This window comes from Mustela lutreola, chromosome 5 (assembly GCF_030435805.1).
Source record: "Mustela lutreola isolate mMusLut2 chromosome 5, mMusLut2.pri, whole genome shotgun sequence".
Lineage (NCBI taxonomy): Eukaryota > Metazoa > Chordata > Mammalia > Carnivora > Mustelidae > Mustela > Mustela lutreola.
In genome coordinates this window covers 66,454,455-66,472,896 of record NC_081294.1, presented here as the reverse complement: position 1 = coordinate 66,472,896, position 18,442 = coordinate 66,454,455, and the positions used below count along the sequence as shown (strand labels likewise).

Sequence of the window (18,442 nt, the reverse complement as noted above, 5' to 3'; positions counted from 1 at the left end):
CAGAATTCTAGCAAGTTCCAGAGGACAGATGTCCATCAAGTTCTCCTAGAGTAGTATTATGCAGCCTCTCGCTATTCAGTGAGCTGTGGTGTGCCTTCCCTAATGAATCATAGCCTTAGTGGAGATTCCTTTTGGGTATCCTATCTTAGCCCTGGAAGTAGTGGCTGCTCCTTAAATCTGCTCTTCCTGTGTCCTTTTAAGAGTTATGAATTCTACTAACCAGTTCTCCATTACTCCAGTCCCCTGGTACAGTTAGTAATTGTTCATCAACTTTCCCTGTCCAAGTTACTGTGCGTCCCAGGAGCAATGAGCAGACCTGGCAAGATTCTCCTTTCTAAATGCCATTCTCCAATGGATGTCTAAGGCTGAGGCAGAAAAACATACCATGGCCTTGAAGTATCCTATAGAACCAGTAAGGAAGGAAGTGCTCACTAAACAAAACAAATAAACAAAAAACAGACCAAAAAAGGATGGGGGCACATCAAAAGGACACAGGGGTGACCTGAAATAACTCCCAATCTCTAAAGCAGAAACAATCTGAACAATAAAATCACATATATTGGCCTATAACTCAAAATTTCATATAAATATCTCTGAGTCCATACTGACACAAAGGTTGAATAAATGGGAGTAAGATGAATCTTCCTTACAGAAGAATTCCAAATAACATATGTAATAACATAACATATGTAAGGAATGTAATTCCTGCCCTTCACCCTTGAGGGTAGGCTAGATCTAGACTTGCTTCCAAAGCATAGACTAGGAAAAGGGGAACCAGTAACTTTTGTGGCGAAACATAGTGGTGTACACTATGCATCAGCTAACGATGAAGATTAACCAAGTGATGATATCATCAGTGATGTCACATGAACATTATGATACCTTGATACAATGTGAAGAGCAGAGTATTCCAGCTCAATAGTATTATTTTCAAAACCCATAACCCTAGTCTAATGATGAGAAAAAACACTAGACAAAGATCAGGGGACATTCAACAGGATACTTGGCCAGCACTCCTCAAGATTGTCAAGATCAGGAAAAGCCAAAGATGGAAATTGTCATAGACCATAGGAGACTGGGCAAACATGACAATGAAATGCAACATGGTGCCCTGGATTGGATCCTGGAACAGATATGGGACATTAATGGAAAAAAACAATGAAATCCAAGGTCTGAAGTTTAATTATAGTAATGTACTAATGTCGGTTTCTCAATTTGACAAACTAATGATAAGGTGTTAACAAGGGGGAAACCGGATGCAGGTATAGGATAACTCTCTGCTATCTTTGCAACTTTTCTATAAATCTAAAATTGTTCCAAAATAAAAGGTTTGATTGAAGAAAATTTATTGTGGTTTCTCTCTGCTGATGGGATGACTGATGCAAGTACCTAGTCTGATTATCAAGGCAATCATTCTACGGACCTAACAAACAGCATTCAATGTCTTCATAACCATAATCAGAGAAGGAGGGAACAGAGAAAAGGAATCCTTGAAAATGAGGTCATTTTTTTTTAAGATTTATTTTAGAGAGAAAGAGAGAGAGAGAGCCCATGTGCTTGCATGAGTGGGGGGAGGGGCAGAGGGACAGGAAGAGAGATTTCAAGCAGACTCCCTGCTGAGCACAGAGTCCAGTGGGGCTCCATACCAGGACCTGTGTTCAAATCAAGAATCAGATGCTTGACTGACTGAGCCATCCAGGTGCCCCGAAATGAGGTCATTTTAAACTGTGCTACCTAGTAGATTATTCAAGAATGCTTTTTGTTTTAAGAACTACTTGGCTTAGAGTAATTAAATGACACACCTTCTAATAAGTGGTATTAGAGGAACCACTGCAGACAAAGCCCAGGTAACCGTATCCAGTGCTCCAGCTCAGAAGAGCATTTGCTTAGGTGTTTGAAAAAAGTGTCAGAAATGTTTTTCTCAGAGCATCTTGACAGACCTCAGTTATCAGCCTGTGTTTACTTACACTTTGGGTCATTACAGAGCCCAAAGTTGTAAAGAAGAGATTAGACGCTGCATCAGTATCATATTCTAGGATGGAAAGAACATGTGTCTTCAGAATTCTAGAGGCTTCATTCAAAAATCAGTAAACTCTAAAAGCAAGAAACAAGTTATTTTCCAGAAAGCCCACACTCCAAAAGAAAGCAATAGTTTGTTTTCTAGAAGTCCTGAATCAGTTCTGGACAGCCTGAAATTCATGTAGCATTTTGTTTTCTGCACATCAACACTCAGCAGTCTGATTTCTCAGCTGTAGGCGGCTGCGGGCTCCTTAGGACACGAACTCTGAATGCGGCTACAACCATTCTATCCCACAGCTTACGTGCCCTGGCATTAGGAACAAACCTCACTTCTCAAATGAAGAATACATCCACTCCTTCCATTCCTGTTAGTTTTTAGAATAATGTTATTTTTCTTCAAAATGTGTAGGCACAACTGATTTTTAAGCTGGAAAAGTTAATGAAAGCGACATTGCATTTGAGGTCAGCCGGCCAGAAAAATGGCTGTGAGCCAAATCCCACATCCCAAACATTTTGCCTCCATGGCCTGTGAACAAAATGCCCACTCTCCTCCTGATCTCCAGCAGAAGCAAAACAAAACCCCGCAAGACAGTTATCCATTGGAGTTGGAAGTCTTTCAGGGGCAGAAAGACACACACACACACACACACACAGACACACACTCCCTGTTTAAGACATAATAAAAAGGCTCTTTCACACAGAACGTTCTGTGCACAGGCAGCACAAGGACTACCCCTGGAGATGCTGTTTTGGGGACAGCCAAGAGATCACAAGCCTAAAACAAGCAGTTCTTAGAAGATACACAGTAATCTACCTGGTTCCAAATATAAGCAAGAAAAAATTCTTAAAGCTGGTTTATCTAGTTGGCTTGAAATCCTTTTGGACTAGTTGTGGAAAATTGTGCAGTAGAAATGGGATGAATTTGTGTTGTCATGAGATCCTGCTGATTTCCTTTCTCTCAATGTCACATTTCATGCATTAAAATTCAGTTGCCCTCGGACTCCCTCTCACATTTTTCAAAGCAAAAAGCAGTACGAAGAAACAGGAAGTATCCACAATTACACACGCAGCAAGTTAGGCAGAAAACTAAAGTTTTAACTGTGAAATTCAGAAAAGCAACTGTATTAGATGACATTCCACTGCTTAAACCTCTTAATAAAGAATATGAGGCTTTAAGTGCAAACTGTTTACAGTCCAAAATATTATGCTAGAATTATAATTATATACCATATATATACAAATTACATACCACATTACAATTTGATTTAGTATCAAAATGTTCATGAATTTTCAGTTATTACCAATATTTGTCCTCCATGTTTTCTGAGTATCATTATGTGCATCTCAGAATTCAGAGGGAAATAAATATACTAAACATTGACCCTATCAATTTTACTTCTGACTTAAAGCCAACAGGTGATACATTTTAATCACCAAGGAAGAATGCTAGATAAATCAACATATAAACATAGCAGTTAGGATGGAATAGTTCTGTAACCACAAAACTGCTTTACTGAACTAAAGAACCTCAAGTCTGGACCCTACTCTGGAAAACATATTCATATTTACAGATGTATCAGCATCAGATTATTAAAATCTCCTTCTTTCCAAGTACTTTTCTTTATCCTCAATTAACAACATATACTGTTATATCAGTATAACACATATACTGATTTAATAGAAACTGTATTCCTGAGCCGAACTGGGAACCCACACCATATTCTGTACAGGGAACAAGAGGGAAACCAGTGGTTCAGGATAATCGGCAGACAAGGGAGCCCATACAGCAACAACACACCGAGACAGACAAGAGCAGGTGGAAACTTACCACTGGAGCAGTTGGTCCCACCCCAGCCAGGCTCACACTGACAGGTGTTTGGAGCAATGCAGCGACCGTGGACACATTTATCAGCACAGTGGGCTGTCAGAGAGAAAATCAATCAAATAAGGAAAGTTGGCACAAGAAAAAAAAAAAAAAAGAAAAACCAACAACACAGCTGTTTCACATCCCAGTCTCAAGTATCACTTAAAAACAACATGCATGCTTGATAATTTCCTTCAATCCATTCCTTGGCCCTCTCCTAGTCTGCTGTGCGACCGAACAATTCCCTTCTTATTTTGAGATTACAAAAAAAATTCCTTCATTTCTACTATCTAATTCTACTTCATGCCAAATTAGGAAAGAAGTTTCAAGGAAAATGGCCTAGTCCACATTTAAAAAAAATTATCAATGATTACCCAGTATACCCTCCTCGTTTCAGGAGAAGCATACGAGGAGGTAGCAACAAACCCCAGAGCAGGATATGAAGACTTGAGAGGCAGAGTAAACAGAGGGGTCTTCCCCTCACATGACACCTTCACTGGAAACAAGAGTCAAATTTCTCTGAGCACATGTCACTCACAACTATGACACAGCAGAACTAGACACCCTTTTTCTATTCACCCTTTTTCTATTCAAAAAATGTCACTGAGGTCTTTAGGGAGTAGTCAATCTCAACTTCTCTTTCATTAGTGAATAGGTCGGGTGTGACCCACCCCAGAGAAGTCAGGTTTATCACTGCAAACGTGAGCGGATGGGTTGTCTGAGGATGTCTAAAGCAAAGGTCCAGAGCCCCACAGAAAGCAGCATCAAATACATACTGTGCTAAATGTAAGTACCCTGATATAAGAGTAATTGGGAGAGGCACAACGCATAGTTAGGAGTTCAGCTATTCCAAAATTTTATGTAAGGATGGGATAAGGTATCCTATGCTTCACAGATAAGTTTTACTAATGCGTGTCTTATCACAAAAGTTAAGCAGATTTACTGTCTACATGTGAAATACCAAAAAACAAAATAAACCTATCTCTGGTTCCATCAGCTCAACATTTCTGTTTACCTAGATCCTTTCAGAAAATCTTCCCTATATATTTCTCTCCTCAAGGAAAAAAAAGAATCACAATATTTTTCAATTTTCCTTTCCACTCAATGTAATGGTAAAAGTCTTCCCCTGATGTTGAATATTCCTTTATGTGATACAGGCAGGGTTGTATGAATATAGTTTATATTGTATATATAATATATATATCATGATATATATTTTATGTACATATTTATATGTGTGTACATATCTGTGTATGTGTTTTATATATTACATATTTTCTGGACCAAAAACAATAACCACTTCTAAGGTCTTTATCAAAAATATTAGACATGAAGAGATATAAGGGAAGGCATTTTAGATGAAAAGAAAGCACAAAGAAGGGGTAGAAAGAAGTCAAATTGGAATGAGAAGATCTGCTTGGGTGCAATGCTGGGAGAAATAGCTTTGGAAAGATATAGAGCTTGAAAACCAAACTAAGGTGTTAAGACTTTACTCTGAGAATTAACTGGGAATACTCTAATGAAATATACAGAATTATTACAACAAAGGAATAAAGGAATAAAGTGACCATAAACTTAAGGAACTAAAGACTTACTTCCTTCACCAGAATAATTATTTAGCCCCCAGACCATTTGGTGAGGGATGCCAGGCCAAGTGAACTTGGGCCACAGTAGAGGCCACAGTAGAGGTTATGGACACTAGCATTCCAAGGAGATGTTTAGCAACTCCCCAGTACTTGATTCAGACAATCATACATTGGGTTGTAATTAAAAGCAAGCTTAGCCTGTAACATATGAACACACTGGCTTTGTAAAGCCTGACTCATGCTGTCAGGGTAAGTCAATACGTGCCAGCCTCAGGATCCACTGCCTCCTACCATCTCCACGTGTGTGTTTGACACTGTAGATGTGCCATTCATTTGTAAGGTCATAGCTCCATAATGTTCCTTAAAGTGTAGCTATGCACATACAAGCCAGCAAACTACCATAAATGGAGCATGGAAGGGTCAACTAGATTCCACAAAAAGCTCAGGTGCAGAGGGCATATTCTGGACCACACTATGTTCTATGGTAGTGTGCACACCCCAGGACACTCCCACCTTACCAAGAACATTGGTGTCCACCGTGATATGTAAATATGAAAGTGCTTTGTATCACTTGTCTAATGTACTCATGACATCTGTTTGCAACATAATTGCAAACATCAGTCTTCAGACCCAAATTTATGAATTTCTCCTCATTCAAGACACTAAAACTATGTAAAACTCTGTCCACATATCTCGAGAAGTTTTTAAGAGTTGATACTATGAAAGAAGTTTTGTCTGATACTGTGCATTTAAAAGAAAGTGCAGAAATTGCATATGGTAGTTGAAGAAAAATGTGTCCCCCATCTCCTCAAATTTCAAATTTTTGAGATTGCTGGGTCCTCATACAAATGCTCTCATGTTTGATTCCTGAGGGGACAAATTCTGTGTTTTATGAAATGAACACCGAGAAGTCTAGTCAATTAAAATAAATAAAACAAAATCTTGTGATGGGAATTTAAAAATCCAGATTACTTTTATAGAAGTCTCAAACTAACATTTAGCCAAAGTCTGGAGCAAACTGTCAATAGATAGTTAGCACCAAACAAATTCATCTGTAAATTAATGAGAAACTGGAAGGGAGACTCTGCTCTCCTAACGATTTTTTTTCTTAATTAAAGCTAAAGCCAATGGAATCGCCTCTGAGCATTGAAGCCTCAAGTCAAGTAATTAACTAAGTGAAGGGGAATATTATTGGTATAGATTCCAAAGGGAAAGAATACAAATTCTATAGCCATACTGCAGAATCTTCCCACAACATTAGACTCTCACACAAGGGCCATGTGTGCTCCCACCAGTTTGGACTCCCACATCTAGCAATAGCCTTCACCAAGTAACAGCTAGACCAGCAGGAGCAAAGGGAGACATCAAAAGAAAAGAGAATAATCCATAAAACTCTATGTCCTCAAATATCTCAATTGGCCAAATTGCAGGAACACTCACTATGGTATATGTATGGACAAACACAGACCCTCTCCCAAGGACATCAGTGGACCTCGATGCCTACTCTAGTCTCATCTTTCCTCATTTAGCTTCAGATGCCACCTACTCCAGGGTCCAAGCTTCCATAACTAACAAACTCCATGTGAGAAATCAAAGTAAGATAAAGACATCGATTTTTCCTGTAAAAAATCCCAAAGTGAACTAGAAAGAAATAAGGAACAGCAGTCCCTCTTAACAAATGTTTAATCACTTATCACTTAGATTTCAAGAATAGGTACAAAAAAAAAAAAAGAATAGGAACAAAAGATCCATCATAAGTGTGGCTCTTGCATCAATGAAAAACAGTCACTTTATTCCCTATTGAGGTCCTTTCTTCTTATTTTTAAAAGGGCAGTTATAATCAGGAAAATGCTATCAAAAATGACCTATGCAATATGATTTATTTTTCACACCTCCCTTTAAGAAAATCATCACATTTCATATTCTGAGTTTCGGGTTGTCCTCTTTTGGAACCAGATGTAAGCTGAACCTCTGCACCCCCACTAAATGCACTGCTGGAGACACATGACTTGTGAATGGCAGCCAAGGCATCTTCTCGCTCAAGAACTGGCAGGCAGGAAACACTGATGAGAAGAACATGCCCCATCTTTGAAGTGAAAGCTGTGGACAGCCTGTCTGCCTGACGGACAGGTGAGGACTGACATGATGACCCCAGGATCTTCTCTAATTAGGCTCCCATTTCAGCCTTAGTTCCTAAATCCATTTAAATCCCATTACTAGTGCCATGGACCTCATTCCTTTCACTTGTAAATACTTGGCTTTAATACCAAGAGACACTGAACTATACTCAATGGTTTTCTCTTCTGCCACATACATTTCACTTTGGATTTACACCCAGGGTATGGAAAAAAAAAAGTGGGCAGACTAAAGATTCCTTTATAAACCAATTATATCTCCTAATACAATAAATAGTTACTGTTGTTCTAATGGACATAATGTCATCAGCTCATTTAATCTGAAAAATGTTTCCATGATCCAAGTATCTCTTAAAAATAACTGCCTGGTGGAAACACAAACCTTCTAGCTAACCTTACCTCAGAAATTCCTTTCATTCTGATATTATAAATGAATACAATAAGTCACAAATCTTGTTTTCACTCTTTATTCTGAGTTTCTATAGAGGAATACACATTTTTTAAAAGATTTTATTTATTTATTTGACAGATCACAAGGAGGCAGAAAGGGAGGCAGAGAGAGTGAGAGGAGGAAACAGGCTCCCCGCTAAACAGAGAGCCCAATGTGGGGTTCGATCCCAAGACCCTGGGATCATGACCCGAGCCGAAGGCAGAGATTTTAACCCACTGAGCCACCCAGGTGCCCTGAGGAACATACATTTTTAGAGGTAAAGGTGCCTTTACTGAACATAATCACCACATTTTTTTCAGACAAAGAAACCGAGGGTAGGAATATGGAATGGTTTTCCCAACATTCATAGCTTTAGTATCTGACTCACAGGAGACCAAAGCTTCTGATGGGTCTTAAGAGAGAGAGGTGGGGGGCAGGGGTGGAAAGAATGGTAGAGGTAATGCTGGACCCCCTACTGGGGCAGCTGAACTAGACGGCTAGGAGTTGTAACTAAGAAGATTACAACAAGGAGAGTAAACTTCTAAGATAAACTTTATCCATAATACTTTTGTTTGAGGCCAACTATATAGTTATTACAAAACTCTAATTGCTGGGGCGCCTAGGTGGCTCAGTGGGTTAAAGCCTCTGCCTTCGGCTCAGGTCATGATCTCAGGGTCCTGGGATCAAGCCCCGCATTGGGCTCTCTGCTCAGCAGGGAGCCTGCTTCCTCCTCTTTCTCTGACTACTTCTCTGCCTACTTGTGGATCCCTCTATCTCTGTCAAATAAATAAACAAAATCTAAAACAAAAACAAAAAAAACCCTCTAATTGCTATTACAGTATTCAGGTGCAGACAGGAATAATCTCATTTTCCTATATCTAAACATCACATTGCAACCTACCCCACTGTGTTTGTTTAGAAAGGGGAAGGGAATTCTCTTTCTTTCAGTTTAGTGTTTACTGATGTTGCCGGCACACTGTAGGCATTACTCTGGATACAGAGACAGCAGACCAGGAACACTCCCTCTGCAGAGGAAGTCAAATACAAGTGCCTCAAACTCAACGGACCCAGAGCAGAATGCAGGGGTGTGAGCACAATACTGTGAGAGCATATTCAATGATTCCATTTACATGAAATATCCAAAAGGTAAATCCATAAGGACAGAGTGCATTAGTCGTCGAGGATGGGGAGGGATTAGGTGTGAATGTGGTTAATGGTTACAGGGTTTTTCCGAGGGAATGAAAATATTCTAAAATTGATTGTGTGATGGTTGCACAACTCCGTGAATATACTAAGAACCACCAAATTGTATACTTTAAGTGGACGAAGTATAAGGTATGAGAATTATATCTCAATAAAGCTGTCAAAAAAAATACTACAAAAGAAAAGAAAGAGCAGTTAATTGCAACTGAAGTGAGATCAAGGAGGCTCTCCTTAAAGAACATCTTAAAGGAGGAAGTGGACACATTTGTATTACAGTTGCAGGAAAGAATGGCTAACAATAGCTGTTCATACTCCCTTCTCCTTCCATCCATTTCCAAAGTTGCAAAACCCCACTGCTTGGGATCAGGTCTCTTGCCCCACAGCCACTGGTGGTCCACAAATGACCTGCAGAGATGGCTGATGAGTCATGGAAAGTAAGAGAACATGGGGAGCCCAGAAATCTGCCTTTAATAAATGTAATTAAAAAATACTTTCCTCAAATTCCTTTTCCCTCCATTCCTAATAGGGCTTCCATGGCTCTTAAAGACAAGCGCAATGAGTGCCTATTAGTCGTGTCTTTGGCAAACATCACGAAATTGTATACCTAATGTCTGTTCTTCCTTCCATCCGACTTTTACCAGGGACAATGATGTGACCAGCAATAAACTACATTTCCCAGCCTCTTTCTGGATTGAAGCATCCAGATTGGGGAAGACAATCTAGGGGACAGACTTAATTAGTAAGTGTCATTCCCCTTCTTTTTCTCCATTCTGATGTCCAAGATGTGGACAAAATGACTAAATCTGCAAATACCATCATGACCTTGAAGGAAGGGCCCAGAGAAACATGGAACCCTTTGCTCTGTATTCCTTGTGTGGGTGAATGCATGCCGCGAGTCAACTACTTTCAGACTTCTCATTACATCAAGACAATAAACCCTTAGTATGTACGTGTCTCTATTTTTCAGGTATCTATTTATTGGAGGCAAACATGATTCCTAACTAAAGCTGCCCTTTTGGGAGATATATCAGGTGAGTCGGTTCTTCAATTAAAAAAGTAAAAATAAAAATAAGAGAGCAGAAAATGATTATCTCGAAAAAAGCTGAAAAAGCATTTGGCAAAAGCCAATATCCAGGGGCACCTGGGTGGCTCAGTGGATTAAGCCACTGCCTTCGGCTCAGGTCATGATCTCAGTGTCCTGGGATCAAGCCCCGCATCAGGCTCTTTGCTCAGCTCTCTCTCTCTGCCTGACTCTCTGCCTACTTGTGATCTCTCTCTGTGTCAAATAAATAAATAAAATCTTTAAAAAAAAAAAAAAGCCAATATCCATTTCTGATAAAAAATTTTCTGTGACCTGGGAATAAAAAAGGAACTTTCTCAACCTGATAAAAGACAAATAGGAAAAACCTACTACTAATACAATAAAATAATAGTAAAAGAATGAGTGCCCCCCCCACACACATAAGATTAAGAAGAAGACAAGGAAGTCAGCTCTTACAATATCTATTCAACATTACAGTAGAGGCTTTAGCAAATATAATAACACAACAAAAAAGAAAAAAAGATATCCAGACTGGGACAAAAGAGGTAAAACTACCTTTATTTATAGATTATGTAACTATGTCTATGTATGTAGAATATCTGATGGAATCTACAAAAAAGTTAGTAAAAATAATAAGAGTTTAACAAAGTTACAAATAAAAAAATGTACAAAAATATATTCTATATACTATATATTAATTTTATATACTATATATACACTATATGCTAATTCTATATACTATATATACTATATACTAATTCTATATACTAGCTAGCAATAGACAAGCGGACATTGAAATTTTCAAATCTACCTACAATAGCACCAAAAAAAAGGTGAGTCTCACCAAAATGTGAAAGACATATACACTAAGAATTAACAACACTTCTGAAAGTAAAGAATTTAACAAAATCATCAATCAATTTGACCTATTTGACATTTACAGAATTTACTCCACACAGCAACAGCAGAACATACATATTCTCTCCAGGGGTAGACCTTGTTAATAAGCCAGATGATTCAATATTTTTTAAGATATCAATTCTCTTCCAAATAGATCTATAGATTCAACACAGTAAAAACCCTAGCAGTTTTTCTTATAAATATTGACAAGTTGATTTAAAATTTATATGTTAATACAAAGTGCCTACAGTGGCCAAAACAACTTTGAAAAAGAAATACAATACTACTTGATCTAAAGATGTTGGTGTAAAGATAGACAAATAGATTAGTGGAATGGAAAAGAGAGTCCAGAAATTAATTTACACATGTATGAACAATTATCTTTTTACAGAGGCACAAAGTCTGTAGAAAGGCCTCAGTGAAAAAGAAACAACACTGGAAAGCCTGAATATCCATAGACAAATAAATAAATGTGGGAAATTGCACAGCATATACAAAAGTTAACTCAAACTGAATCATAGACCTAAAGGTATAAAACCTGTAGAAGAAACAGAGGAGTAAACTTTTGGGACCATGGCTGGGCAAAGGTTTCTTAGATACAACACCAAAAACACAATCTGCAAAAGAACAGATTCATGAATATGTCCAACAAAATTAAAATTTTTGCTCTTCAAAAAACAATATGAGAATGAAAAGATAAGTCATAGAATGAAACTAAGTTTTTAAAAAACTATTGTCGGATAAAGAGCTTGTATCCGGAATACATAAGGAGTACTAAGAAAATAATCAGTGCAATTACAAATAAATAAATAGGCAAAAGATTTGAACACTTAATTCCAGAAGATGTATTAATGGCAAATAAGATCATGAAAAAATGCACATTATCATCACTCACCAGAACAGCGCAAACTAAAATGACAAGATAATACTGCACAGCTAGTCAAACAACTGAAATTAACAGGGCTGTGCTCACAGACGGCACAGAGGTGGAGGAGCTGCAAGTCTCCTACATCGTTAGTGAGAAAGTACAATGGACAACCACTCTGGAAAAGGTGGAAATTTCCTTAAAATGTTCCCATGAATGTTTGGATGGTTTGCAGTGTTTGGCAATTACAAATAAAGCATCTCCGAACACTTGTGTATAAGAACCAAATGATGCACCCACTCTGCTCCCAGACTTGAGAAAAGAGAAATAAAAGGTCTATGTCCATCCATATCAAGAACTTGTGCTCTTTGTAATTGCCCCAAACAGTCCATAAACACACGGAAGGATAAATAAATGGCGGTAGGTCCATATGGTAGAATACTACTCAGCAATAAAAAGGAATGAACTAATGAGACGCACGACCATATGGATCAGCACTGATATGATTACACTGAATGCGAGAGACCAGACATAAAACAGAACATAACATACTGTATGATTCTATTTATATAAATCTCGAGGAAAAAACAGACTAATCAAGAGTGACAGAAAGTAGATCAGTGGGTATCTGAGGAAGTGGGGGACAGGCAAAGTAGATGGAAGGAACTACAAAGGCGCATGAGGAAATGTTTGTGTGTGATACATATGTTCACTATCAGGACTGAGACGGGTGGTTTCACAGTTGTAGACATGAAATGCATGCCAATATCTACCACATGTACACTTCAACTTGTAGTTATTCTCTGACAGTTTTACCTCGGTAAAGCTGTTAAAGACAACAACAAACAGAACTAAAGTGTGAGGAGAACTACCAAAGTAGGAGAGAAAGACCTCTCTACAAGCGGGCAGGTTTTAAAAAAAACTGAAGGAACACTAAAATAGTGTACACGCTTGGCAATTTCTGGAAAAATCTATGGTCTTTGATGGCTGGGCTCTGCGAATGCTTATGAAGGTGTTGGCTCAGAAGCTCCCAAGAAATAATTATTTGGGGGAATTTCTTATGCTAAAAACTCACAATGTAATATTCTATAAACTTTTCCTCTACCATGTGAATAACTTCTAGAGGAGGAAAAAAACATTTGTGTTGAAATAGACTACTGTAATGGATCCCACACAAGGGACTGAAATGCCATATGTGGAGTACATAATCCTATTCATTTGTTTGAAAATGGAAAGAGTTTTTAGCTCAATTCCACACATACACGGGCATTATCTATTTTGGCCACGACCTCCCATTGTCTCTTTTGATTAAATCAGATTTAAGTCACATAAGTAACAGGATCCTAATGGATCATACTTTCAAGAAGTTAATAAGCATTGGAATAAACTCTGATTTTCCTAAGCATGAATTTACCACAGCTCAGCCTACAACCAGTCTGATGAGACAAACTCCAACTTACTTCAATATGAGAAGGATTTCAAAATCATCAGTGTACAGTTTAGAGAAGAAACCAGAAGGAGAGCACCTTCATTTGTGATCTATCATTTCCCTCCTGGTCCTGTCATGTGGATGTCTGTGGGGAAAGTGAGATGATTCTACAAGAAGTGCCATACCAGGCTCCTCAGTTTTTGGAAAGGCATTCCTCTTGCTTCGACCACTCTCCATGGAGCCACGGAATTTTTGCACAAATACTCTTTCCCACAGCATGTTTTCTGCCACACGGCATTTCTCCTAGTCTGCCGTATTTCATCTCAGTGTCACTTGGTTCCAGACACTTTGCTTCCGGTTAGCCAATACATCTGATTCACACATTCATAATAAAGGCCAGCTCAAGGCAGTTAAGAGGGTAATGGGTGTCAGAGTTATGGTAGCTGCTTTTCCCATTCAGTGTTCTCACACCTCCCTTCTCCTTGGTGGCAGTCCCTGGACACTTCCTTTTAGACTCTGGTGCCCTCATGTTCTTTCTACAGCCTTATCTCCACTAGCCTGGCAATAAATGGAGTCCTCATAGCCAAGGGTTGATGACTAATAATAACAACAAAGGTTATCTCCTTGTCAGGGACATATGTGCATTTCAGGATCGAAGACTTAAGCCAAATATATGAAATAAGTGGTAGAACTTCTTCAAAGAGAGGAGGATGAAGGGTCCAAGAGAAAACTGGCAGCAGGACCTTTGCTACTAGAATGTCCCACGAAAACCAGGGAACTTGAACTCAAATGCCTCCAGAAGTCATGTGGGATCAAGATGAGAATAAGCAGGTCAAATAAGGCCTGAGAATATTGAGAGAGCATTTGCTCATGTAAAAGGAACAGCTCCAGGAGGTCAAAAGGAACAAACTTCCTATTATAAAATAAGTGACAGCACAGTGACTCTACTAATAATATTGTACTGTATGTCTGAAGGTTGCTAAGAGTAAATCTAAGACATTCTCATCACAAGAAAAAAAATATTTGGCCCCTATGTGTGGTGATGGATGTTAACTAGACTTACTGTGGGGAACATTTTGCAACATATATATATTGAAATGTACACCTGAAACTAATGTAATGTTATATGTCAATTATATCTCAACTAAAAATAATAAAAGGAAAATAATAAAAGGGGCAGCTCCTCTTCAATGGCTCTAGTCTCCTGCCACATAATAACATCAAGCCAATGCTACCAATTGCCTGTTTTTTCCATGGAAGAGGAAAGTCTCAAGTTTCATGTTAAATAAAAAAAAATGTAAAACACTCTGTGGACCAAATCAAATATGATTATACATCACGTCATCCAGCCCGCGGGTCTGCCCCCTCTGGCACAAACTACTAGACCTGCTTTATGAAAAGAGCAGTGATGGTCCTAAAGGTGCTCAGAATAAACAGCTTTTAAGTTCTTTAACAGATGGCATTTTTAACATAACTGTCCTTTTTTCTTAGTTTTTGTTTTTGCCCTCTAATCAAATCTATCATTTATATAGCTATTTTGAATGTAATATCAAGATCAACTTCATAGGCATACTCACTGATGACTTCATTTTCAGTGAACAATTGTTGGCCATGAAATGTCTGGATTAATAATCTTCAAAGCCTGGAGGAGAGGCCCCACCAATGCTGGCTCTGATGGTGAAGCCAGGAAATAAGTACATCTTCTATGTCATGGTGAAGGGTAGAAGGTCTGCTATATCCTCTCATGACTCAACCAAGTATTTCCCTTTCTTGAGTTGTTAAAACAGATATTAAGATTGTACTCTCCCTCAAAAGCAATTCAGCATCTCCCCCAGGGACATAAAAATCACCTTTATGCGAGCTGTGGGATTCAGCACCATACTCCAAAGGACCCAGGCGTCTTGCCCACCCATGCATCAGGGAGTAGACATACAGACCTCAGTCCCAGCTGTGGACCCTGTGGTGGCCCATGAACTGTCTCCAGTCCATCTTGGCCATGGCCCAGAAGCCCCTGAAGAACACTCTCTTCAACAATCACCCATGGATGAGACAGCCTTTGTGGGAGACCAGGTTTCCAGGAGAGAAGCTCCAGCACATCATTGAAGAAAAAAAAAAAAAAAAAAAACCAAAATGCAAGTGTGGACACAATGGAGCGGATAAGAGGAAGAGTTATATTTTACTCATCACCCCTCCCCCAGGACAGCATAGCTCAGTGTTGCAAGGGCCCTTCTGTGCTTGTGATTTCTCATGCCAGGGAAAAAGAGAGAGTGTGGGAATGAGTGTGCAGCTCCCCCAAATGTGTAGAACTTTGTCAGAGAGGCCCATTTCTCTCTTGTCACATCCAGAGTATAGAGTTGTGACCTACATGACTGGGGAGAGGGAAGAGGCTGAGAGAGCAGCAGATAGGAATCTTGGAGGGCATTAAAGCAACGTGGATCCTACCATCTGCATTTCACAGTTCACCAAGAAGCCCACCCATGAGCCACTGGGAATGCCCAGCCTGCGGATTCTCCTAACCGGCCCATGAACACTTTGGACACTCCATGTTCCTCAAACTACTCCCCACACAAACTCTGTGTCCAGCTCTCTGTGTATGCTCTCAACGGTGGTAAGAATGAGCTTTGGCAGCTGGCTAGTGAACATATCCTGAAGTCAGCCCAAATCTGTGGGCCAAGGAGAGACTCTGCTTTGGGAAAGCAAAAGAGCACGTGGCCTGGTGTGTTCCAGAATAGAAGGCATGCAAGTTTAAGAATTCTGCCACAAGAGGGAGCAAGAAGAAAGAAGCAAACACATCAATAGAGAGTCTGAGAAAGCCTCAGAATCCCTAGCAGGGCTGACAGAACACATTGTCTTCTAAAGTCAGTTAGTAAAGACCGGAGAAGGTGTCTGGTACTACAAATGTGAAGGTAACAGTAACAAAGACTTCAAGGAACATTAAATATCAAGGGAACATGATGCCACCAAATGAACACAGGAATCTTCCATAACTAACCTCAAAGACACATGAAGAGCTGTGCAATTTACCAGATAAAGAATTCAAAATATCTGTTAAGGGAAGCTCAACTAGCTACATGAACAAAAGAAGAATAATTCACTAAGATTAGGAAAACAATATTCAAACAAATGAGAAGTTTAACAAAAAATAATTGGAAAGAACTAAGTTGAAATTCTGACTCTGAAAAACATAATGAATGGAATGAAAAATACAAGAGGGCACAAAGAGATTATTATATCTATAATATATTTTATATAAGCCTCATGGTAATCACAAAGCAAAAACCTACAGAAGATACCCAAAGGGAACGGAATCAAAGGATACCACTATGGAAAAATCATCAGTTCACAAAGGAAGGCAGCAACAGAGGGACAAACAGAGGGACAGGAGGACAAAGCAACTACCAAACAGTCAGAACACAAAAAGGCAGCATTATTAAGTCCTTACCTACTGAAAAGTACTCTAAATATAATGGATAAATTCTCTAATCAAAAGGCACAGAATTACTGATCTTATTAAAAAAAAAAAAAAAAAGAAAGACCAAACCATATGCTGCCCAGAACAGGCTCACTTCAGCTTTATGCATACATACAGGCTCAAAGTGAAGGGATGAAAAAAAGATATTCCAGCCAAATGGGAACCAAAAGAAAATAGGGGTACCAACCTATACTTGTATCTGAGAAAAGAGACTGTAAGCCAAAAGGGGTAACAAGAGGGAAAGAAGATTACTATATAATGTTAAAGAGGTCAGTTAATTGTAAATACATATGCACCCAACATAGGAACACTTAAATATATTAACCATATGCCAACAGATATAAGGGAAGAAATAAACAATAATATAACAATAGTAGAAGGACTTCAAAATCCTACTTTCAACAGTGGATATATCAAAATCCTACTTTCAACTGAAAATCAATAAGGAAACGCTGAATCTGAACTTTACTTTAGACTAAATGGACCTGAAGCAGATATATAAGACACATTTGTCCCAAGACAGCAGAGTAGTGTTGTTCCCAACTGCATATGGAACATTCTCTAGGATATCAAATGATAAGGGTTACAAAAACTAGTCTTAGCAAATTTAAGAAGACTGGGATCATTTCAAGTATCTTTTCAACTTTAGTGGGTTGAAAGTAGAAATCACTAACAGGAGAAAAAGTAGAAATTTCGCAAATATGTGGAAATATAACAACATACTTCTGAACAACCAATGGGTCAACAAAATTAAAAAAAAAACCCTACATGTCTCGAAACAAACCAAAGAGGAAACACAACATATCAGTACTTATGGGATAGAGCAAAAGGGTGTTCTAAAGGATAAGTTCATAGTAATAAACACAGACGTTAATAGAGTATCTCAAAAAACAATCTAATTCTAAAAATCAAAGAACTAAGGAACTAGAAAAAAACAAAAACAAAAAGGAACGAACTAAGCCCAAAGTTAAGGAAGGAAGTGATAAAGAGCAGAAATAAAAGAAATAGAGACTGAAACTCAGTAAAAAAGACTAATGAAGCTAAGGGCTGGTTTTTTTAAAAAAAGATTATCAGAATTGACAAATCTTTAGATAGACTACCTGTGGAAAAAAGAGAGAGGACTCAAATAAAATTAGAAATGAAAGAGGAGAATGCTTCAATTGGTAACACTGAAATAAAAAAGATTACAATATGCTACTATGAACAACTATAAATCAACCAACTGGAGAACTGAGAAGAAATGGATAAACTCCTAGAAACATAAAACCTACCAAAAGTGAATCATGAAGTGAATCTTTTTTTTTTTTTTTAAGATTTTATTCATTTATTTGACAGATAGAGATCACAAGTAGGCAGAGAGGCAGGCGGAGAGAGGGGGAAACAGGCTCCCCGCTGAGCAGAGAGCCTGATGTGGGACTCAATCCCTGGTCCCTGGGATCATGACCCGAGCCGAAGGCAGAGGTTTTAACCCACTGAGCCACCCAGGCGCCTCTCATG

At 38.7% G+C, this 18,442-nt stretch overlaps 1 protein-coding gene across 2 annotated transcripts in view; it reads right to left on the bottom strand.

Moving 5' to 3' along the window:
- MEGF10 (multiple EGF like domains 10) overlaps window positions 1-18,442 on the bottom strand; it is a 165,563-nt gene that overhangs the window by 80,419 nt on the left and 66,702 nt on the right. For both annotated transcript variants that reach the window (XM_059174463.1, XM_059174464.1), the window contains exon 5: window positions 3,848-3,940. In XM_059174463.1, coding sequence (XP_059030446.1) covers window positions 3,848-3,940 — 93 coding nt within the window. The remainder of the gene's footprint in view (window positions 1-3,847; window positions 3,941-18,442) is intronic.